This window comes from Orbicella faveolata, unplaced genomic scaffold (genome assembly GCF_042242905.1).
Source record: "Orbicella faveolata isolate gen_17 unplaced genomic scaffold, um_ofav_v1 contig_34, whole genome shotgun sequence".
NCBI classification, from domain to species: domain Eukaryota; kingdom Metazoa; phylum Cnidaria; class Anthozoa; order Scleractinia; family Merulinidae; genus Orbicella; species Orbicella faveolata.
In genome coordinates, this window is record NW_028301563.1 from 13145716 (window position 1) to 13170126 (window position 24411).

At 40.5% G+C, this 24411-nt stretch overlaps 2 protein-coding genes across 2 annotated transcripts in view; both read left to right on the forward strand.

Annotated features, from left to right (window-relative positions):
* LOC149104869 (uncharacterized) overlaps positions 1-16219 on the forward strand; it is a 30756-nt gene extending 14537 nt beyond the window's left edge. Inside the window, exons 6-13 of the mRNA XM_089271432.1 lie at positions 4037-4540; positions 5760-6181; positions 6776-7544; positions 8072-8183; positions 9477-9726; positions 10421-11212; positions 13014-14244; positions 14938-16219. Of these exons, the coding sequence (XP_089127558.1) occupies positions 4150-4540; positions 5760-6181; positions 6776-7544; positions 8072-8183; positions 9477-9726; positions 10421-11212; positions 13014-14244; positions 14938-14942 (3972 nt within the window). The 5' untranslated portion in view covers positions 4037-4149 and the 3' untranslated portion in view covers positions 14943-16219. The remainder of the gene's footprint in view (positions 1-4036; positions 4541-5759; positions 6182-6775; positions 7545-8071; positions 8184-9476; positions 9727-10420; positions 11213-13013; positions 14245-14937) is intronic.
* Positions 16220-20395: 4176 nt separating this feature from the next.
* LOC149104871 (fibroblast growth factor 1-like) lies at positions 20396-22835 on the forward strand. Its single transcript, XM_089271471.1, has 3 exons — positions 20396-20808; positions 22293-22396; positions 22600-22835. The coding sequence occupies exons 1-3, from the start codon at positions 20682-20684 to the stop codon at positions 22777-22779; spliced, it is 411 nt and encodes a 136-aa protein (XP_089127597.1). The 5' UTR covers positions 20396-20681; the 3' UTR covers positions 22780-22835.
* Positions 22836-24411: the final 1576 nt, after the last annotated feature.

Genomic DNA, 24411 nt, shown 5'->3' on the forward strand with positions numbered 1-24411 from the left:
GGTTGATCGTTGGTCGGTTCTTGGGCGTTTTATGAGGTAATGTTCTTAGCGGTCTATAAGATAGTCAAATGTGAAAGTTTTGGAGGGCGCAACCCAAACGATTAGATGCACCCTTAACATAAGGAAGCACCGCAAACCCCAGTGGCCTCTCCTGTGACTGTCTGGGTTTGTTTTATTGTCGAGACACTTCCTTAATAGTCTGTCAGGACACCAATTCGCTTTCAACTCGGTTAAAACTTGTTCCTGCTCATTTGTTATTAGTTCAGGACGTGAAGTTGGCGTGAAGTAAGTTGGCACTTTTTTTGGAATCCGGAGGTCCCGAATTCAAATCTCCTCGCTGCCACTAGATGAATTTGTGTTTGGTGGTCCCAGATTCAACTCCTCCACGCTTTGTAAATAGCCAACTGCTCAGTCTCCCGCCAGTTGGATTTTTAACATGTATCTCTTCAATTTATAATATTTGTTTACTCATTTCAGTGTCGTTAATTAGCACAGTAGCGCTAAAGACTTTTACACTGTAATAAAGTGACTTATTTTATTAATTTGAATTGACCAATCAGGATTCAGCAGGGCCGGGGAAAACTATTGTCGATGTCAATGTTTGTTAACAGGAAAGGCTTTGAAGTCGGGAAACTTTTCTCACTAGAGACAGCGTTGAGTATTAACATAAAGAAAACTATAACTTCGAAAGCCACAGAGATTGTAAAAAGTGAAAAATATGAAAACTTTTGTGTCTCCAAGCTTTTGATTTGGCGCCGAAAGTCAGTTGCCCCGAGCGCGTCCGGCGACTCGCTCTTTACTCGCCGTGTCGCCAGGTAGCATATTAGTTGTGCTATTTTGAACAAAATATGTTGCTCGTCGTCAAATTAAGGTATCAGTATACCCCAAATGACCATCATTCGTTTGCGCCGCTTTACTGTCGGACATTTGACGAAAACTCCAGTAAAGTATATATTTTCTGAAAGTTTAAGAATTCTTGATTATTAAGGTATATTTATTAAGATAATAAAAAAATTAAGGTTTTCCGATTATAGTGCTCTATTTCCCAAAGTAGAGATGTTCACTAATCAAGTTCGTTTCCGATCGGGTTTGAGCGAGAGGACGCGATGAACATTGCTATGTCTTCTTTTCTTCCTTTCTCTAAAAAAACGGTGGCGGGAAATTTGATTACTTGTCTGGTTTGGTTTTGACACGCAGTTAAACTTTAAAAGTTGATAAAACATGCGTTTTCTTCACTAAAATAGTCATAACTTTTGAAAGAAGCAAAAACTAAAAATTCCCCAACACCGTTTGCTTTTAGCCTAATTTTCGGGCAACATTCTCTCCAAATTTTAGCGAAAAACGTTTAAAACTCCCCAAAAACGAACTCAAAAGGAGTGCTTCACTCGTTGAAATTTTTGTTTCGGGATACGAAGGAAAATATACTTTAGGGCGCTCTTCCGGTGTATTGAGATAATTACACAAACGCATGAAAATAATGACGCGTTGATCGTTAGAGTGAAGGCTCATTTTACGTAAACAAGAGAGTTCAATCACAAAGCGGGCTCAAATGTGGGTAACCCGAAAACACTGACCCCCCGTCCGCGGACCCCCTACGGACCGGGTCCGTGGACTACACTACGGACCGGTCCTTGGACTACCCCTACGGACCCCCTCTACCGACCACCCCAAAATAGTGTTGTCTAATAGACTACTCGTGTCGGTGAAATTTTGAGTGTTACACTGTGCAGTTGTAACAGCCTTGAACTTTTTACACCCACCCCCCCCCCCCCCCGCCCAAAAAAGAAAAACAATGCTAAAAAGCTGTTTTCAGTGTGACATGCCGATGACAAAAAGAATGAAAGTTCTTACCTTCCATTCGTGGCTCAATCTGGTGATGTAAGATGTGTTTTTAACTTGTTTAAGCTTGTTTGTTTCTGTAATTTCGCTGAGCAAATTGTGAAGCATGGAACGAGTTCACGAACCCATGGGAGAATGGGCTAAACAAAATGGGAGAGGGGAAAGAGCACAAATTTCGAGGCTCCCGGAGGCTTTCCGGTCTTTCATATACTGCATGGCCAAAGGAAAAGGCAACGTGTAATGATATAACTTGCGCCCGGGACTGAACCGAAGTCGGTTACATTTGCACAATGTAACGTTCGAAATTTCGTCAGCACGAGTTATCTAACAGACAATGAGTAAACTATAAAGCGATACTACACACCAAAACATCTAATAAGAGATTGATAATCCAACTGCTGTAGTCAGTAAATTTATCACTGAAAAGAGGAAGAGTGTGACAGTTTTGCGTGCGCGCGCCGACCTGCACGGCAAACAGGTTTTCAACTGTACAAATAACTACAATATCGCTGTATATTTGTACTGCTATTTGGATGCTATTTGCTGCAGTTGGATGGTAATTAATTATTATTTTTATTCTATTTTGGGGGGTGGTCTGTAGAGGGGGCCAGTAGGGGAAGTACGTAGACCGGTCCATGGGTAGTCCGCGGACCCGGTCCGTGGTGGGGATCCGCCGACCGGGGGTCCGTGTTTTCGAGTTACCCCTCGAATGTTGCTTCCGGCGGGAAATATCCTTTGCAAGATCTGAATCCCACCGCTCGTGCTCCTAGGTTAGTAAGAAAATATTTTTCGCTTCTGTTTCTTCTTTTCGATCTGTAAAACGCATTAGTTTTGAGATGACATAGGCAATGAAAGAGGGCACTCGTAAGCAACGTAAAGGAAACCCACGAGATACCGATTGAGTTGAGATGTTATCGTTACCGCTTCGAACGGCGAAAGCGCCAACGAAGTATTGCTCAGAGAATGTCCAATATTTTCCTCGTCCAGTGCAAGCAACTTCTCCTGCTCGAAGCAGGAACCTTTGTCGCTAGCCAGCTAACGCATCAGCCCAATTCTGATCGATTGTTTTTGAAACATTTCTGCCGTTTTCTGCATTTTGCGGTGTGATTTCTTCGCACTTGCAAATGGACACGATCTTTTGCGTTTCTTCGACGACATATTTAAGCTCAAATTAACAATCTACAAATGGAGAACTCTCAGAACAGCTCGTCGACAACTAAACACAAACGTTAGACAATCGTACTACGCAGCAATCTGTCACGTAACTTTTTAACGTACTTCTCGTGATAAGCCATTGACAGCTATCAGTTAGAGGTAATTATGTAAAGAAACGTTTTTTGTTTATAACTGCGTAGAATCAATCTCTTTTCATAGAAATTCTTTCAATGAAAGATCGCAAAAAGATCTATCTGAAAAAGCGAGAAACGATTTTTTTGAAAAGTGGTCAATTGTGGGGTATACTGATACCTTAAACTCAGAGTGCTCGCGTGAAGTTATGAGAAGAGACCAAAGCAACTTTAGCATTCTCTCTATTTTTGTTAACTGCGAAGAAAAAGACTATTATAAGGGCAGCTTGTTTTTGACTGCCGCTCGTACTGCGGGCGCAGCCACTGTATGTAAGGTATGTCACTAGCCAAATTTTAAAATGTCAGTAGGGCCTAGCCTGTGACTTTTAAAGTTGTACCACTCTTGACTTACGTCTGTGCTCCAGATCTTTTGTAAGTTGGCGAAAAGTGTAGTGTTAAACGTATCCTTATCCTGCGTCCTTAACCTCAACAAAGTTTTCTAAGACTGCTTTGTTCGTACCATTTCTCCGATTCCTTCAGATATTCTTTGGATTGATGGTGAGGAGTCATTGTTGTAAGGCCCTGATGTGAAAAGCATTGTGAAGTCTGATACTTGTCCTGGGTCGCTGAAATACAAATAGGCAATGAAGTGTTCCATATCTTTGGCGAACACCACATTGCTGGTGCCGCTCACTTGCTTGTAATATTCTGCTGCTTAAGCTTAAACTGCTGACACGGTTTCCTCGTGTTCAGTAAAGATTTAAATAGTACTGAGGCATAATTGACAACGCATGTTTCGGTTTTGAAGTTTTGATACCGCACATCAGAGACAGCTGAGTCCTAAATTGACAAAAATAACCTTTATCTAAAACAACTGAATGAGAAGTTATTATTACTTTTTTTTTTTGTAGTGGACCAGTTGGAGATGGAACGTACTTTAGCGGAGACAATTCGAAAAGATAGCAAGGCTTTAAATCTGGAAGAGAAGAGATTGTGAAGGATTTCATACGCTGTCACAGAACTGATGACGGAAGTGGAAATACTGAACCTTTCACACAATGAGCTCGCAAAGTTACCACGTAGTACAAGTAACCTGTCAAACCTTACAAAGCTGAATTTGAACCACAACAAGCTAACACAGTTTCCTGAAGTTGTTGTTACTCTGATCAACCTGACGCACTTGTTTGTGAATGACAATGAACTCTCAACACTACCGGAAAAAATGAAAAATCTGGAAAATCTAGAGGAGCTGGAATTGAGGAACAACAAAATGAAAAAAGTCTTTAAATATATCGTGGACTTACATCGTCTTAAAAAGCTCTCCGTGACAGGTAACCCCTTGACGTTTGAAGAAATTGAACGCCTCATGACGCTAATGGATTTGAAACCACAAAGGATGTCGATAGACATTGCAGGTTAGCATTAAATATGACCATTTACCTTATTTCATGCACTGGTGCATCATGGTCTAGCATAGAACTGGTATGGCTGCATACTTCTTAAAGTTAGTGGTAGTGGATCAATTCTAAAAAACCTTACTAAAACAAAAGAAATTGTTTATTCGTGCCTCAACCTCAGTGTTATTTCTTTAATTTGTTTTAGTTTCCTAAGCCTTAAAGCTATGTTAGAATTTTACGAATGAGATACGCGATCATGATCGCAGATTGTGCTTATTTGTTACTTTCCGGTCACTTGCAAACCTCTGTGATTGAAGTATGCAACAACAACCAATTTTAAATAATTCCCTTATATAGAGCCTTCGCAATCAGAAAAATAGGTCCGCAATGCGTACTTGTGTGCTTATAGCTAGTTTTATTCACTGGGTTGAAGTATTGTAGTCTTACGATTAGTCAATTACTAGAAAGGTAAAAGTACAAGAATAAATGAGGTTTGTGCTAGGAACGTACTTGAGCCTGCTGTTTTAACTACCCAGAGCTTCAGTGAAAAACGATTAATTCAATATTTTCGGCATAATATTATAGTTGTCAGTGTGGCGCAGTGGAGACGATATCTGCCTTGTGAGCGGGAGGCTATGAGTTCAGCTCTTTCTACTTATTTTCTTTTTTCTCTTTAACTTACGACTGTATTCCCTCACAATTAATGAATTATAAAAGGGTGGCGCAGTGGTAAGGATTCAGTCAGGGAATTGGAAGTCGGATGAAAGGGTTTGCAGTGCAAATCCTGGTGTGGGCATTTTCTCCTCCTCCTCCTCCTCCTCCTCCTCCTCCTCCTCCTCCTCCTCCTCCTCTCCCTCCTCCTCCTCCTCCTCCTCCTCCTCTCCCTCCTCCTCTTCCTCCTCCTCCTCTTCCTCCTCCTCCTCCTCCTCCTCCTCTTCCTCCTCCTCCTCCTTCTCCTCTTCCTCGTCTTCCTCCTCCTCCTCCTCCTCCTCTTCCTTCTGCTCCTCGTCTTCCTCCTGCTCCTCCTCCTCCTCGTCCTCCTCCTTCTCCTCCCCCTTCTCCTCCTCCTCCTCCTCTTCCTCCTCCTTCTCCTCTTCCTCCTGCTCCTCCTGCCCCTCCTCCTCCCCCTTCTCCTCGTCCTCCTTATGCACGCATAATGCATAAGCTGACAAACATGCATGCGTAATAAATAAGCCCACAAACATCACTGCATTTTCTTACAATTACACTCCTGCAGAAATACGAGCGAAAGGAGGTTTTGCAAAGCTGCTCTATGAAGAAGCGCTGAAGGATGGATCTGTGAATGTTTACCGCGGTAGAGTATTATTGGTCGGCCAGGATCGTGCTGGCAAAACAAGTTTGAAGAAGTCTCTTTTAGGTTTGCCATTTAACCCTAAAGAAGAGAGCACTGAGGGAATCGAAGTTGATCCTTCAGTCTGCGAGATTGAAGTCGAACAAGTAAAAAACTGGAATTCCACTAGCGAGAATAAGCCAAGTCTGGCGGAATTTTCTGAAGACATATCAAGAATGTTAGCTGAAAAACAATATCACTGGATAGTCAATGAAGTAAAGGAAGATTCCGGAATGGAATCAAAGCTAGAACTGACGGGTGAAGAATCAACAATGGAGCTGGGCACAAACAGCTCTGACATGAATCAGGTTTGTATGTTAAAGCCTGGGGCGACTCTAGTTTAAAAGTGAATGGTATGGTCGATGTTAATATATAACGACACTAAAAGTGACCATACATAATCTCTTTTGGTGGCTGGAGGTTATTAGTAGCTACGTGTGCGAATTTAAGGAGTGATCAGTGTATAACAGTACTGAGTAACACTGACAGGCCAAGAGTAACGTCCCAGACAGGACTGATAGCTACTTCCTGTTTGACTTATTTGCCACTTACTTTGATTCCACACCCAGGCAACATAGCACGGTTGAACTGTTGCATGGCGCCACAGCATGAGACTCGTGTGCCTATCTTCTAAGAGCATAAAACTAGGCATTTTTTAAACATAGGATTACGATACGTAGAAAAGGAGGTAGTATACACAATATTTGGGCTTTGATCGAATTGTAGTCAGATTAGATAGATAAGGCTGACTCATTTATTGTGGAAGGTGAGTCCTTGTGGGCAAAAATGTGACAGTTCTTTCTCAGTATTCCTACAATATTTCTCAGATGTAATTATAGATACTGGAATAAGCAGGTCCTAATGAAACGAAAATGCTTCCTCTTTTAAAAACTCCATTTTAGGTTCCTGAAAATGTTGGCAATCTCAAGAACTCGACCATTTCCCCGCCAGAGAGTGAAATGCGAGTGCAAGCTGTAACAAAGACTACCGTTGAAGACCCTCCAGATGACAGCAGTGTAAGTTCAAGTAAAAATTCAACATTAATGATGGATGCAACCTCGCCTCCAGATGACGTCACAAAACATGCGTATCAGCGGTTGAAGGATATGCTTGAAGGTGTGCATGGTGACGCTGAAAATGCTGCTGACAAAAGAGAAACCGTAGTTACTGTAGATTTGTGGGATTTTGCCGGACAGCACCTGTACTACGCTTCTCATCCTGTGTTCCTGTCATCACGAGCAGTGTATGTCCTGGTGCACAACCTTAGCAAGGCACTAGACGCCCCAGCCCAGCCCTGTGTTCGACAAGGAACACGTGATAAATTTTTGGAAAACCCAAACAACGAAACAAATCTGGAGAATTTGCTGTCATGGCTGGTAACAATCCACAGTATCAGACCAACAGGAGAGGAAATGGTTGGCAACTCAGGCGACATGCTGCCCTATCTCCGACCTCCAGTGTTCATTGTTGGCACACATGCTGATAAACCATTCGAGGATATCGAGGCTACGACATCAAAGATACAGCAGGGAATATCTGGTAAGGAATACGAGAGGCATGTTATCCGGCCATTCTTCAGCATTGACAACACCGGGCTGGGCGATAAGTCATTGTTACGCAAGATGAAGAATTTGTTTGTGAAGCCTGCGCAAAGGCGTAAACGACAAGCAGGTAAACGATCTTTTTGTGCTGGATCACTGATTGAAATAAAACATTTCAGTTTACAATGAACAGACATATTATACATGACTATTACCTAACTCAGGCTTAAGTCTGCATTTGGTTTATTCATGAAATCCATCAGCAAAGCAAATTGGTAAAACCGAGATCTCTTCAAATACTGGCCATGCCTTTCTTAGAATTGACGTTGTTTTGTATGGAGGGAGCAGTTTGAATATGTATTGCGGTACAGATAGCCCTGGAAAGATTTACATTGTTTACATCCTCTGCCAAAGGTACCTCAAAAGGTTTATTTTTGTTTTCGTTTAAGGAGCCATTAATTTTAGAGTATGTTTGTTTAATAATATCTTTCCTGAGCCATGCTTTCGAATTCTAGCAGAAAGTAGCACAAATCAGCAAACTTGTGTAGAGAAGACACAGGTAATAAGAGCTCCTCTGTAACAACTGCCATTCACTCAGGACTTGACGCTTAACTTCGTTTGGATGCTTTACAGCTTGTTGCCATTTGTAATTTACAGGGCGAGGCAGTGACACTGATGTTGCTAGTAATGATGGAATTCATGCTCTTCGGACCAAAATCATGGATGTTTTGAGGAAGGAGCCATACATGGGGGAGAAGATACCAGTCAAGTAAAGTGATATCGCAAGAGAAAGAGATATTCAGACCTTTGCGATAACAACAGTTGCACAAGAGGCCTGTAAAAAGGATTCAGTTGCTATGGTCTCCCATTGAGACCTTTTTGGGTTTCTTTGCAACTAAATTGGTTGCGAATGTCTCTTTCTTTTTATGTATTTCATTTATACCAGTTCGTGCACTTCATAGTTCTACACATCGGTAGTGTAGTAAATTTAGGGTCTGTCTGTCTGCAGTCATTTTATCACATCAGCACAACTAGGGTTTCCATTTTCCCTCAATCTTTTCATTACTGTGTACTGACCGTATTTTCTCGATTAAACGTTGTGGCGTTCATTTCAAACTTGGCCATGTACGTAGACCCGGCATTTAGTTTTCACTGCATTTTTTTGGTCTTGAGTTTATTAGCAAAGGTTTTTGTTTATCATTTTGGACAGCCATATATTTAACCATTAGAGCTTAACCTAATACTACACCTCAAATAAATGCTGGAAGGGCTTATTTACAACTCTATCTTAGAGAACCAACATTTAATATAAAAAATATGATACTATCCTTGGAAAGAGAGTTTGGAACGTATATACTTTATTTGTAACTGCATTCATTGAAAGATCGAGGAGAGTATTTAGGCTATATAAGTGGAGAGAAGCAAGAAAATACCCTCCAATGAATTTAGTAAAAAAGAAATGCGTCTTCTTATCGAGAAACTAGGATTTCTGACGAGCCATGTCTTACATTTGATTAAACTTAAAATTTCTATGAAGTATTACATGGGGATTTTTCATGTACTTTCTTTCGAATTTTACAGGGCAAATATCCGTAAAAATCTCTCGATGGGAATTTTCCATTCATATGTCATCTTGATAACATATAGCATTTCCCAAGATTTTTTCTGTGAAATTTTCCTATTGGAACTATCAATTATCCCTCTCGTGGAATTTTCGAAGCCCATGTTTTGGAATGTCATCGGTTAGGAGATTTCAATACAGCATACACTTTATCACCAAACCATAAAAACTCTTGGTTACAAAAAAAAGGAGACAAAATAAGAGAAAAATGAAAAATATGAATAAATAAGTAAACGGCGGGAACAAATCACTAAATCACTAAATACCTAGGAATAAAGTAAATTAGCAATAAACAATTGACTAGTAAGTTTCAGGTGAATGTTGGCAATATGGTTGAAAGATGTTATGTTTAACTTTGTATTTAAAAATTTCAAGGGGGAGATGTTGAATATATGAATACTTTTCGAAGCTAATTAGTTATTTTGTTTGATTGTTCTTTAGGTGGTTCAACTTCGAAAAGGTCGTTGAAGCTTTGGTAGCTGAGAATGTGTATCACATGAATGTGGAACAACTTCAAACGTATGCCAAAGAAGTGTGCTTTATCGAGGATGAAGACCAGTTCTACGCCATGCTACATTTTTATCATGACCTCGGAATGATTGTAAAGCACCGCAGCACAGTCATACTGAAGGCGCAATGGTTAATTGAGCTATTCAAGATGCTGATAACCATACCACCCTTCAACAAAGCGGTACGAAGACGTTATGCTTAGCTCTTAAAAAGCGTATCTTCTATACGAAACGCCTAGAGTATTCCCCAAGCAAACTCTTGGTCATATGGACCTACGTATATTTTTATTGAGGACAGCTTTTAAATGAGATCTATTCCTCTGGGCGAAGGCAAGCGCATTAGGGGTGTGAGTTACTAAAGTAGCTATTTACCATAGATTGAAACTACGTTCAAATAAAGTCTGAAAGTAATAGCTTAAAATTTGGTAAAACCAAAAAGCTGCCGGGATAGTTAAATTTAGCAAGATTAAGGAAGATTGTGAAAGACGGACTTGTAAAATGCGGGCTGAAGTCTTAAGATACATCATACCTCAGTGACAAAACTCTTTAGGAGAGGCGTTTTCTGTTTCTTTTCTCTTTTACCGATGGAAGTGAACATACATGAGACAAATTAAAGAACGCAAGGTCCAGCAGGGTTAGACTGAAAAATAATCCCTTAGCATTGTAGTATAATTCTGGCCTCGCTAACCATGAGTTTCTCCATAGGTCAGTGGTTACAGCACTCAGCTGATATATGGGAGGTAATGGGTTCAAATCCCGTCGGGGACTCAGATTTTCTCTTGTCACATGTTCGGGACATGTTGAACGTTGTTTTCACAAATCTCCTTTGCTTCGGCAAAAAATAATTAAACGTAAGTGTGTTTTGTTTGTTGGTAGGATCCCGTAGAATCTAAGTACTGGCTGGAGGTAGAGACAAGCGGTGTCCTGAGCATGGAACTTGTCGATCATGTCTTTTCCAAATTCATTCAGCAAGGCCTTGTCAAGGAAGACATCTTAGACATGATGGAGCGATTTGGTTTGATCGCCAAGTTCTCAGCTTCGCCAAGTAATGTGAAGTACTTTGTACCCGCTCAGCTTAAGTCGCCACCTGAAGACCTTGGTAAGCTGGAGCCATCGCCCACCGACCCTTGCCCGTTGTATCTTCATTTTGTGGATGGTTTTGTTCCGCATGGATTCTTCTCTCAGTTTGTTTCAAGATCGATATCTTGGTGTTCCAAGATTGGATCCGTACAACCCCCAAACCTGTACCGAGATGGAGCTTGGTTTGTTGTTGGTCGGCAAATAATACATGATATGATTCTGATTTGCAAAAAGAAGTTCATCAAGATTTCCCTCAAGCAAAGAGCTGAAGAGGAAGCAGTTCCAGTTTCGACATCGCCAGAAACAGCAAGAAGTGTGCGGTCGTTTGTGGAAGACACTTTACAAGATTTGTTGAACCAGTTTCAGTACCTTGGTAATCTGCGGTACGAGTTCTGTGTTGCATGCCCCTACTGTCTGCAGGGACGTCAAGTTTGTGCAAACCACAGCCAAACCTTGTGCACACACGAAGATTGTTTGCACCTCCTTGAAATAAAACAAGGAGGACGTTTGATCTGCATGAAAAGCGTCAGTGGCAAAGTACTCACAGTTCGTGGTTTGGAAAAGTGGTACCCACAAAGAACAAGCCAGGTATGATTTATGAATAAGAATCAATGTATTTCACAAGTAATAACACCAGTGGTTGACATCGTAGGTAAGCATGAGTGTTACAAATTAAACGCAAAAGGTATTATCTACCTATTCAGGTATTATTAAAAACTGGATCGTTGGATAATTCAATTCGAGAGTTTTTATTGGCTTCGCCATCATGAGTTATAAGCTATTATACCATGCTCTACAAATACGGTAAGCGTACGCGTGATTTTTTGGGCGTTTTTTATTTTACTTAAGCTTTCTATATTTTGGTGGCGTTTCTAATAAATCAATTATTCCACGCGCGCTTGCTGGATAGGGGACGATTATAGCCAACTTGGCGCTACGCGCCTCGTGGCTAATACGCTGATTTAGCAAGAGAACGGGAACGTAACTTTACCACGTCGTGCGCAGTACAAATACCCAAACACAGTCAAATTAGAACAGAATCCAGGTTATTTCGCGCGACCTGCAGTCGTCATCTGACGTTCCCGTCGTGTTCCTAAATCAGCCTAATATCTCATATCCAACGCGCGTTCGTGGAATAATTGTTTAAGGACGGTGCCTACTTTTCTTAGTGCGCACACGTTCTGCGCATCACGCAAGCCATAGTTTAGCTCCACGCGCGCGTTGGGGCTGACATCGACGCAATCAACTACGCTATCACGTACACGCCTAAAATGAAAGCAAAATTTTCCTGCTCTGACCAAGTCTAGTTTGATGAACCTGTACTTAAACCAGGAACACCAGAATAGCAGCATATCGCTAACCACTAAGTGTTTACGTCTTCCAGCGGAAAACCTAGCTGTTATCTGTCGAAAATTATACTGAAATTCAACTGTAAACAAGTACCTGCAGATGGCGTAGTGCGCGCGCAAAGCAAGTGCGAGATACGCAAATGTCTTACTTACTGAGGAGGTGACAGGAAGAAAATGTAACGGGCACCGTAAAAGTTTTCAAAACACTTTAAAAAACGCGTGGTTACCCTTACATTTTATGTTGTAAAATGGAAGTGGCAAGTCTGTTCAACACGTGATTAGTTTCTGGTTGTGAGCAAAAGGTATTTAGACTGTATTTTAGCTGAACCAGAGGGGGGCTGTCAGACACGCTAAAAGCGCTTTTGCAACGATTTTGTTATTAAAAACATATCAAAAATGTTTTTTTGTTACCATTTGCCATGTAGTTTAAAGATTTTTTTAAATGTGTTTGCTTTTCTGTATGTAAAGGCGAATTCTATGGAAATCTGTGAAGAAGTATCCTTTCGTTCTTTTTTCAGGAAAATGCTGATGTCAGCATTTTTGTTGAGATTCAAGGCTAATTATCTCGAAAAAAAAAAATGCGTGGCTACCCCAATTTTTCTTTGTGGTTTCCAATAGCCCTTGCAAAGATCTACTTTTTCCGCGTGGTCTTAACCTGGCGCAAAAACCTTTGCTATGAGTGGGCACCGTCCTTAATAGTCGTCAACATTACTTGCCATTAGCGCAGCATTCGAAAGGAAGAATGTGACAGTTATTCAAACAGCTATAGATCTGTTAAGACCGCCATCAACGGTCATAGGATTTCCCTGTCTTCTTCACATCTGGTAAGCTACGGATAAAACCATCGGTGAAAACTCCGCAGTTAACTTTTACCTTGTGTTCGCTTTGGTTTTCGTGACGCGCAGCCCAATAAACCAAGTTGAAAAAAAAGTGATGCATACTTACATTGCAAGATAAGTGCATTTCATGTCCGCTTACAATATATACCGAGACTATTGGCTACGATAAATTTTTGTTAAGACGTTTTCATTTTCTTGCAGGATTTATGTCTTTCCTCTGTGGCCGGAACATCTCAGGGCGAGCCAGCACAAGATAATCCAGGGACGTCCGAGAGAGTTTTAAAAGTAACTCTCTTAGGCAGTGAGTGGAGGTCGAAAAAAGGAGGCTTGTCAACCGTAAACAGAAAGCTTGCCTTCCAGCTGGCAGAACACACGGCAGTAGAAGTCACTCTATTGGTCCCACCGTCAGCCTGCTCTGAGGAAGAAAGGATAGACGCTAAGAGCCACAACATTGCCATTAGAGAAGCAGAGAGACTCGTGGGCTACGACTCCCTTGAATGTTTGATTGTCCCACCAGAAGACCTTGCCATTGACTTCGTTCTGGGTCATGGAGCGAAGCTTGGTAAACAAGTCCAGGTCATTAAAAAATCCCACAGTTGTAAGTGGGTCCAGGTAGTGCATACTGCACCAGAAGAACTGGGAATGTATAAGAACTATTCAAAGGCGATTTCCAAAGGTGAAGAGAAGCGCAGAACAGAGGTAGACTTGTGCAAGTTAGCAAATCTTGTTGTAGCTGTTGGACCCAAGTTGAAGGACGCCTACACTGCTTACCTGGGATCTTGCAAAGAACAACAAGATGTCATTCAGCTGACTCCTGGTATTTTCAGAGAATTTTCAGTCCCAAGGAAAACCACTGAGGAGAGCAAGAACTTTAGGGTGCTGACCTTTGGCCGCGGTGATCAAGAAGACTTCAGTCTCAAAGGATATGACATTGCTGCTAAAGCAATAGTTGAACTGAAGGATAACTCATACCGTTTGATATTTGTGGGCGCACCAGATGGAAAAGAGGAGGACGTCGCGGACAACTTGCTGCACTGTGGAATCTCTAAAGATCAACTGGTCGTCAGGAAATTTGTGCAAAGCAAGGAGAGATTGAAGGAGTTGTTTTGCGAGGTCGACCTTGCTATCATGCCGTCCAGGACGGAGGGTTTTGGACTGACTGCGCTGGAAGCCTTGTCTGCTGGTCTTCCCATTCTTGTAAGTGGAAACTCGGGTTTTGGAGATGCACTGCGTTCGTTACCATTAGGCAAGCCATTTGTGGTGGAGTCAGCCGAGCCTAAAGAGTGGGCCAAGGCAATCACAGCCGTCCGTCTGAAAGACCGAGCAGAGCGGCTGCAAGAGATTCAAAGACTGCGAACAAGTTACGAAGATACTTTCAGCTGGGAGAAGCAGTGCGAAGCTCTTGTTCAAAAAATGTGGCGAATAGTTCATGGTAAGACTTTCAATGGTGGCGTAGTTTGCTCTTAAGGTCCAATATCAATTCATTTTACACAAGACATTTAAGGGTAATCGCATGTAGAGGTTAACCGGAAATAATTTACACCACTCCTGGAAAGAAGTTATAAATTTCATACGTGGGAGAAGTCTTGTCGTGGAAAGGACATTTATGTGGAAGATGTGAGGCGCTTAGTTTTCCGGCGCCAATGTGCGTAAACGTTTATCAGAGGAACGAAAACAAGTCCAATGTACTTTCTCTATATACGAAGACGATTATTTTAATTGTCATCAGAAAATACAAACATAAACAACAGTTATCCACTGGATAGTGATTTAAACGGTGGATAGCGTTATCTGCCCATTGATCAACTGGCCCCTGTTATCAACATTTTTCATAGTTTTTCTTGAACTGGAAGCAAAGTTCAACGATCTAGGGATAACACTCGTTTTACAAGCAAATCCCTGAATCAACGATTTGGTGCCAATCCTATGTGAATAGTAGCGCTTCTGATGGCTAGTATCTTTTTCCTTATTATTGTTAAGAAGTTTTGGTTTGGTTTGGACTGTCAACAAGTTATTCGTCTCAGTGAAATCTTTCTTTATGTACACTCGTCAGTGGCAAAGCTATCTTGTCAGTGACATTTTCTACCACTCGTTTATTTGTTACATACACTGTCCTCTCTCACAGGTTAACAAGGCTAGACCGCTTCACTGTGGCGATACATGACTCAAGAAACTCCTGAGGAAACAATGAAATGTTGCAACTTCTTAAAACTGAAGGAAAGACTGCATTTGAAGAACTTCATGTTATTTTAATATGTACATTGTGTAGCACAGGTATTATACAACTAGGAAATAAGTTTAAAAGCGTATCTTCTAACATCAACGTCAGTTGAAGCCCGCCTCAAGACCACTCCGTCAGTGCGATCAACTCATTATTACGGGCACTTTTTTTGACCAGAAGAAAATGCTTAGTCAGTCATTTTCCTGTAATTTTCTTCAAAGAATCTCTTGAATTCGACCACAATATTATGATGTAGTTGTAGTGATAGTAACGGGATTCCACTGTATAACCTCTTGGAATGCTGAGATGTTATCTTTCAGAAGTAGCTTAAAGTTTTACGTTTCCCAATTTTTTAATTTGACAAATAGTCCGTTTCAGCTTCCAGTGCTACACAAAGTCCTTGCAAAACATTCCAAAAGACGGGCGCTTTGATAATATATTTTTCACGCAAAGTATTAATACTTTTCAGTTTGAGAATTTATTGTATAGTGTAGCTGTCGCTAAGAATTTAAGTTTACACTCAGTGCTTCGGAAAGGTCGAACATTTTCATAAAAGACCTACATGTGACAATGTAAAAGGCAATTATGTTACTCCAAATGAAAAACAGAATATAATTAGTTTTTGAAAAGAAATTTTGAAACAGTATGGTATTTTATATCTTCAAAAAGTTAACCTGTGAATATGTCCTAAAACTTAGCCTATTTAATTTTTGTAGGGGTCTCCAATTAACTCTGTAGTACAAGTAAAACTTGAGCAGGAACGTGTCCAAGTAAATTGATCGAAAGACTGATCAATTCATTTAACGATCGTCAAGGTCGCCCAGGACCTTTACCCATGAATAAATTTATATGATTTTTATAAACCGAAACTCTGGAAAAGGTGTCGCCTTTTAAACATTTTTTGTAAAATTGTCTGAAACAGTTTTAGAATTTGAATTTGCTAAGAATTAACAGGAATATTCACGGATGACTGTTATCTTCCGGGCACATCGTGTGTTACTGTGATACTTAAAGCTACTAAGGCTGATTTATGTAAAATGTGATTTTTGTGCTTCGAGCTTTCAGCTCCAGGAGTTTAGTGAATTGAATTGGTTTATAGTATAGATTCACGTGACAAAGTAGAAAGTAGATCATTGGCACTCCAAGATTGCCTAGAGAAACAATAAATATTAAAGAGAAACGTTCAGTTATGTTTTAGTGATAACGGGTTGAGTATAGAAAGGTGACGAGAAGCACTAGTGCGCTGGACTCGGATCGAGCGGTCCTGGTTCGAGCCCTGCTTGGGGTCATTGTGTTTTTCCAGGGCAAGACTCTTCACTCTCACGAGGCCTCTCTTCGCTCAGGTGTATAAATGGCTACCGGTAAATTGTTAAGACCTGAATCCTGTTATACCTGAGTCGGCGTTTTATGCCTAGTCCGTAATGTTTAGTCCGCGTTTTATACCTAAGTTCATGTTTTATACCCAGTCCGTAGTTCGTAGTCTGCAGTCCGCAGTCCGCAGTCCGCAGTCAGCAGTCAGCAGTCAGCAGTCCCCAGAGCGTGTTTTATACTGACCGTGTAAATCGACGCCAATCATGTTTGTTCCGTCGGTATGCGAGACGACGCGCTTTTATTACCAAAACTAGGGCAATTATTTTGTTTACGAACACGACTTTGAATCGCCTTGGCTTTGGGGTAACAGCTTCAGGGCATTTTCACTTCCGAAACAATGAAACGGAGGACATGTTTGTGTATCAAAGCAATCCTGTGGAAGTTGAAAGTTTTCTTCTGTTTAAACACTTTTGTTGCGCGTTGGGTTTATGTTACACATTTTGTGCACAGAAATCTAGGCGAGAGACTGAAACTACACATTTCCTCCTTTGATTTATTCAGCAGAAAGCAGCGTTGGTTTTTGTCGAAGAGAAGAGGGTACACAACACGCAGCCAAACTGCATCTTTCTGTTCGTACGTAAAGTCGTACACATTTCGTGAAGACTTTGTCTGCAAGGTTTGTAAATGCCATTAACACTGACTTCGAACTTTAAATAAATAACTTATCCGCTGCAGTCTTCAATAAGCTGCCTCGAAAAGTCTTACACTTTTCGTGAAGACATGTCTGCAAGGTTTTCAAATGCCATTAACACTGACTTCGAACTTAAAAATAACCAACTTCAGTATCCACTACAGTCTACAATAAGCTGCCTCGACACTCGAAAGTACACAATATTGCGCAACATTCGAAAGAAAGTACATGGATGAACAAAGAGATGACGTCATTTGCCCTGAAAAACTTTTTTTTTGGGTGGGGGGTGGGGGCCAAATCAGTGTCCCCAGATAGGTGCATACACAGATCTCGAATTTTCATGCATTACGCGATTAGAACTACGTTCTGTCGAACGCAACAAGTGATTTTCCGAATTAGAAGTTCATGAATGATCTGTATTTCGTGTTAGCTTATGTCGTCTTGGTTTGTTTTGCATTGACAGACATTCTTTGTTTCTGAGTAGAAAAACGAAGTACATTTATATATTCAATCCTTAACGCACGATCTTGAAGCAATACTCCATTTTCCTTTATGATATAAAAGCAATATTCAATATTTATTGTTTCGCTTCAACACCCAGAACTAAAACTAGCGTGGCTTTCTTTTCTGAAACGAAAAATTACGTTACTTCCTCAGGCCCCATTTATATGGTCTCGGATACCCGAGACAACCCTCTTCCCGAGTTAACCTGGCAGAGGTAACTTTTAGCTCATTTCTTTGCAAAATTCAACCAACCGTTTACAAGAGGATGGACGAGTTGTCTCGTCTCGGCAGGTAGGGTAGCCCTGACAAGCGGGACAACTTTTCTTCATATAAACGCTTTGACTCGCCTAACCGGGACAACTCCTGGCGTGGCGAGTGTCAGGTAATGCCTAGATTTAGGATTTAAAGCAGAAATTCGTATCAAAGAAGTGAAAATTAACTCGACAAAACCCACTGTGATCGAATGACCGAGGGAAACTCAAAGAAAGAGGGATATTTGCACATTTAATTGTTCAATAAGCGTTATGAATAATCATGCGGGGTCAACTTTGACTCGGCCTACAGGGACTACGCTTTCACATATAAACTCTCGATACTGCAGTTGCCTCAGAGAGAGGCTGAAGTTGATCTCCCCTGCCTGAGACCATATCACTGGGTTCTTAGTTTAAGCTTCGGCCGTCAATGAAGTGCTAAGACATTGCTTCCTGACTGAAGAGGGAAGCAAAAAAATGGTGTCAAACAGTTTTGTTCACATTGCTTTTTAGTTTTAAAATAAGATGGCAAAACTGTAGATCGCCGTTTGATTATAAATTACTGCTTTCTTCATTTACTTTTATCAAATTTCACTCACACCGTCTTCCCAGTCCTAACTACTTTATAGAAGAAACGGCTTCGAAAGCCAGCTATTAAACGTTAACCCAGGATTAAAAGTTAACCGAAGTATGTATTAATCTTTTTTTGTATAAAAATGTTTTTCACTGCTTATGCTTTGTATAGATTGAGATTATTCCAATTCAAAACTGAAGGGCAAACAATATGAACAGACAACGTCAGCGACAAGTTGCAAAACAGTTGCAAAACTGAAATTAAAATTTTCGCTAATCCTGGGTTAGCTTAACCGGGCTTTGAACGACCCTGCCCTGATAATTAACTCGAAAAAGCTTCCCTTAAAGGATTTCAGTCATGGTATTTTGTGTTATTTTGGGCACGTACAAAATTACCTTTAAATTGAATGAAACCTGAAAATACTAGTTTACTAAGGTGAAAAAAGACATAAGAAATAATAGTAAACCATAAGTGGACAAGGATAGTTAAGGAAAGACAAGATTGACACGGATTACAAACGACGAACTTGAAAAATTTTAGGTTAAACTTTTCAAGATGCACAAACCGTGACGTAGCTCCTTTAATCTAGACAATCCATGAACAGGAAACCTCAGCGAAAAACTACAAAACTGAAATCAAAATTCTCGCTAATCCTAACCCGGTCTTGGTAATTAATTCGAAATAGGATAATCCAGACAATCTAGTGTGATTAAACTAAGTCCTTCCGATGATCAAAACGTGACAAGTTCCAGTCTAAACAGGAAACAAACAAACAGAGACAACTGGTTTCAGAACCATCAATTCAGCAGGGTACAGAGGATCAAATTAAATTAAGTGATCCACTCTGCTAAAATAACATAGAGAGACTAAGACGCTTAATGGACCGAATGTTTTCTGCGCATTTTTATTTGATGCTTTGTTCTTTTTCCGCTCCCTGTATTTGTCTCTTCTTGACGGTTTTCAATTTCGACGCTGTGCTCAGCACTTTCCAAACCTCCATTCGCGCAACTTTCCCGTTACTTGCCATGATCGCTATCGGGGAATGTGCGCATGCGCGTATGAGGGGATAACGGGGCTCAGCTGATAACTGAGAATTAGTCAAACTTTTAAATTACTGATGGCAAAGATCTGAGATCTGCAGAAATTCGTGATAACTGAGAAGTTTTAACCGATAGCCGAGAAATCGCCGAAAATTTAACTGATAAATATGGGTTATTGACCAAGCGTGAGGTCAAGATGGCTGGACATTCATGTTTATAGACCGACACGGAGTCGAGGTAAACTTGCAACAAACGAACGCACTTTGCCATCTTGACCTAAATAGCCAACTGGTCTGCCTCCTGCCAGTTGGGATTTTTAACTATGTTACCTTTATTTGAAATATTTGTTTCCTTTGTTTTACTGGCATGCCTGTAAACTAGCTAAGCTTAGTGCTTGTATAGCTAAGTGCATGGCCACTATAAAAAGATTTACATTACACTTTACATTTTTTTAACATGCCTGGTCAATAAGGGATTTATTATATGGATTTCGGGGAAATTTTTCTTGCGGGACAGAGCGAAAATTCCGAGCGGGTCAAATAGTGCCATCTTGCCCGCTAGGATAGCCAATCACATCACAGTATTTGGTTCATCTTGCCCGCTCACGGAGCTAGCCATTTTTAACAGAGATTTCAGAAAGAAAGAGACCCAAAGGCAAAGCTGTGACGAAGTACTATTACCCAGGCACTCCCATCCTGCTAACGCTTGACATAATGCTTTTATGACGTCACACGGCCTCTGGAGAGCGTCAGATTCGCACATTCCTAACTTATCGCTCAAACCGCTTGTCAAGTCTGAAGTCTCATGCAAATCAGTGTAATGTCATCGATATCAACTCATGTACGATACAGTAAGTGTCCTCTTAAAGTCACAGTCATCTGTGAACTATTTTTACATCTAATTAAAATTCTACCGTCCCAATACTCGCACGCATGACTGATCAACTGATGCAACATGCAAATTAACCACCCTTAAATAAAGCATCAAAAGAAAAGCTTTTATCTCAGACAACGCAGGAAAAGCTCTTAATTGTTTTCCAAGGTACTGTAATTTCCACTAAAGGTTACAGCAAACGGTTGTAGACATACTGGTTAAAACAATTTCGTGGGAAGGCGCCTGGGTTTTTATTTTGGTGATTGAAGTAATGCACAGAAAATGAATTGGGCAGCTTTGACGGCTAAGAGGAATCTGTTAGGTTTGCACCAATAAACTTTGCATATTCACCCTTGAAAGTGAAAGGCCCTGCCTGAAACTGTGTACAGATCGCAGCGCCGGCCATGACTTCTCTTCAGCCTACAACAAACGTCTCCCGAAAGACGCAATTGATCTCCCGTCACGGGTTCTTTTTGCGAGTAACAGATGACACAGTTGAGGGGAGTCAACAACGAATCGGTGATGTTTATAGTAAGTTTAATTCTTCTGTTCACTACACACACATGTATCGTACAAACTGTAAACCAACAGGTCTTAAACAACGAGTGCAATTTTTCCTACTAAGTTCGCTAATGAAAGATCAGAGCTTAAACCAGGATAAACAAATTAGCCCGGCTTCATGGTTTTAAAGTTTTAATTTTGGATCATTTTATGCTTGCCGGTTTGTATTGTTCACAACTTGTGTCGAAGATTCGACGTAAATAACCAGGGGAAAGGAGTTCTCTCTTCATAAAGTCCTTAAGAATTCGTGGAGAATTATGATGACTTGGAAGGTTTATCTTAATTAGGTGAAAACGCTTTCAACAGGTATACCAGTTTGTGTAAGGCCACATTGATCCTTAATTAGTTTACATCTCGGCCGTCTTTTGGACTGGAAAAGATCACACCGGTTCTGAGAGAGTCACGTGACAATCTTGCAAGACAAGTTAAAGTCGCGTTGTTGCAACGGTGAAAATATTAAGCATCAAATAATTTTTTTTTCAAACTTAAACATATGTGTTTGTCATTTGCAATATAGTCTGATAGCAATTACGTTATTTTGGTAAACTTCGATTGCTAAGCGCGGCAAAACAATTTTGCAGACAAGTGGTTTGACGAGAAGTTTTGAATTAGTTCATATAAAAAAAAAAATAAAAAAAAAAAAATCAGTGATTGACTGTAATGTTAAGTGACTTCAAAACGCTGTTATGTCTGGCTTACTGCTACAAACGGCCTGCCCTACAGGGCCTTAGCCAGAAAGTGAGGTAATGTCTGTCGTCAAATTCTTTTCCTAGGTATTTAGCATTTTTTTTACTTTCCCCCTTTAAAAGAAAAACAACCAAAAGGAAAAAAAAAAAAGGCTAACGCAAGTGCTTCGGTTTGCCTAACACCGGCTATCAGACCTTGATCTATATCTTGATATATTGCGAGAGGTGAATTGAGGGGCGTGAATAGTTTTTCGGATCGACGGATTTGGCCGCTTGTGCACTGATCTCCTTACCACATTTGACGTCATCTGTGATCTATTACTGAACAGACGCACAGCAACATATCATGGATTCTACTTGTTTTATATTTTTATATAATAAATACAAATTTTATAAGAAAACACCGCGCATAAGCAGTTCCAAAGATTTCCGTGCTAAGATTTGGGCTTATAGCGCTTGCTGCATGTTTCATGAATGTTCTCTTTTTTTTAAGGGTGTTTTCAACACGCTAAGCAATTTCTTTGGCAACTTAATTGTATCGCAAAAGAATTTTGAGAAGAGTTTCCTTGTCTGACAGCGCTTTGAAGTAAGGATCAAGATAAACTTTAAGATCTGGTTGCATTGGAAAGCTAGCAAAGATGTACACACATAAGCTGCCAAACGGGGTCACGCTGAAGTACACCCAAATTTGCCAACTTACATTTACCTGTGACTTCGTTTTGCCAGAGCCGTTGACAGAGAAATCTTTATTCTAAAATTGATTTGCAGCCACCCTTGAAATGATATCTGTTGCGCCAGGGGAAATTGTGTTACGAGGAGAAGTATCTAATAGATATATCGGGATGGACAGTAAAGGAAACCTCTTGACCTACGTAAGTATCAATGATATCAATGATTAATGCCAATGAGGATTTAGTCATACACGCACGCAACGCGCGCGAACTGATGCATGCGCTCGCAGTCACCCAGCTTCCTTTCCTTCGTTTCTTCCCTCACTCACTCACTCGCGTGCTCGCTCTCTCGCTCGATCGAATCTACATCATTTACCTTAACCTATGTCCTTAACTTTCAACAGAGCTCCTTGGTGGAAGATTGTTTTTTTAAAGAACGTCATAACACGAATGGCTACAGTTCATTTGAGTCTAAGCCTCACGCAGGCTGGTTTCTTGCACTGACAAACGATGGCAGAGCAAAGCCTGGGTCCAAAACTGCGTCCGGCCAGAGAGCCGTGGAATTTTTATCAAGAAGAGTTTAATCTGTTAATGGATTTTCCGCTGGATACTGAATTCTTGGTGCATTTGATAATGCTAATAGCGCAATAACTTTATTTTAGTTGGTCTAGAGTATAAGTAAAAGAGATGATATTCATGGGCGGATCCAGAATTTTTCTTAGGAGGGGTGCGTCACTAATTGGGAATGGCGTAACTGACTAATGAGGTCAACAAATTTTAAAAGCGAATAGGAAGGGGTCTTCATCTCAGACGGGTGGGGGGGGGGGAAAGGGGAATTGTTCACCCCTTGCACCCTCCCCCTAGATCCACCCTTGATATTTGAAGAAGTTCTAAGGTATTATTATATTATAAGAGGGTTTGATTTAATCTGTAGAACGGCACGTGACAAATGCAAAAATCCTTTAGCAAGGGAAGATGATAAATCGTGAGAACGATAGAAGTGGATTAAAGTAAAGACAGTCATGGAAGTACGAATCTTATTGCGCAATAAATTTCGCATTTCTCCGCATTGTTCTGAGTGAAAGCAAGAGAATATAATGCCTTGGCAAAAACTATATTTTGAAAGCTGAATGGAAATCGAATTCATTCCTTGTGTTAAAGTGAATTTCCGCTCTTGCGTAACGTGAACGCGGGTTGAATATTCGTTTCTAAAATAAAATATACAAATATTATATTAAGGTGTGCCATGTTTATTTTGAGACAAATTTGGCCTCGTTTTTGAAACGAGACTGAAAGTTTTTCCTTTCCAACAATGACTTCCACCTTCCAATTATTAAGAACGGGGTAAAGAATATATTTAGTTATTTGCAACGGTATTTGAAACTTTGCAAACCCTGCCTGATTTTACTTATTTGCTGAAAAGGTTCTTTATTTTTTTTTTGTAAAATTCATATTTACAGTAGATTTTTTACTTTCCTATCATCTCATTTAACATATACTTCCTTTTCCCATTACTCACGCATTTTTCAGTTTCAAAAACGAGGCTTTCATAGCATGTAGAAGAAGCCCAATATGAAATTACAATGACAAGTCCTTTACATGTAATTGTCGCCTTAAAACTTAAAGGAAGGAAACTTCGACTTTTATTCAAAAATAGGGCTACGTTTGTAAAGCGAGACACTAAAAGGAAATACCCACGTCTCAAGGTAGCCACCTCCACCGATAACTTACATATAAGAAAATATTTGATGATACACAAAGGCCATCAGTAAGCGTTAATAATTGGACAATGTCCCTAGGTTTTCTATGAGCTCCTTGTCGACGAGGCCCAGCCAGTTGACTTTCGCTCATGATTATACTTCATGAGCGGTCAGGAAATTTTTTTTCTTAGGTATCGTTTAAGGAAAAATTTCCCTTTCAAAATGTCGTGTGTGCGATCGTGCCCTGTTGTCATATAAAGAGTTGTTGTCGAGGGCTCATAGACTATAGCCATAGTTTTTGCGCCGAGCCTCATTTTGAAACAGAGGCAAAGAGCAGCTCATTTTGAAACAGAGGCAAAAGGCATATCCCGTCTCGGCACCAGGGAATTCTCACTGTCGAGGTCTAAGACGGCGTCTCAAATGCTAAGCACGTCAGTGTAAGTTTGGTACCAACAAGGATGCAAGATAGTTCTTCAATAAGCTACCGCTGGCCAAAAGAGACGATGTAGAAGATAA

Excerpts from the sequence above, each read along its gene's own strand:
- LOC149104871 (XM_089271471.1), top strand. The coding sequence starts at position 20,682 with ATGACTTCTCTTCAGCCTACAACAAACGTCTCCCGAAAGACGCAATTG. Across the intron at positions 20,809-22,292 it reads ACGAATCGGTGATGTTTATA|CCACCCTTGAAATGATATCT; the intron begins GTAAGTTTAATT and ends ATTGATTTGCAG. Across the intron at positions 22,397-22,599 it reads AAGGAAACCTCTTGACCTAC|AGCTCCTTGGTGGAAGATTG; the intron begins GTAAGTATCAAT and ends AACTTTCAACAG.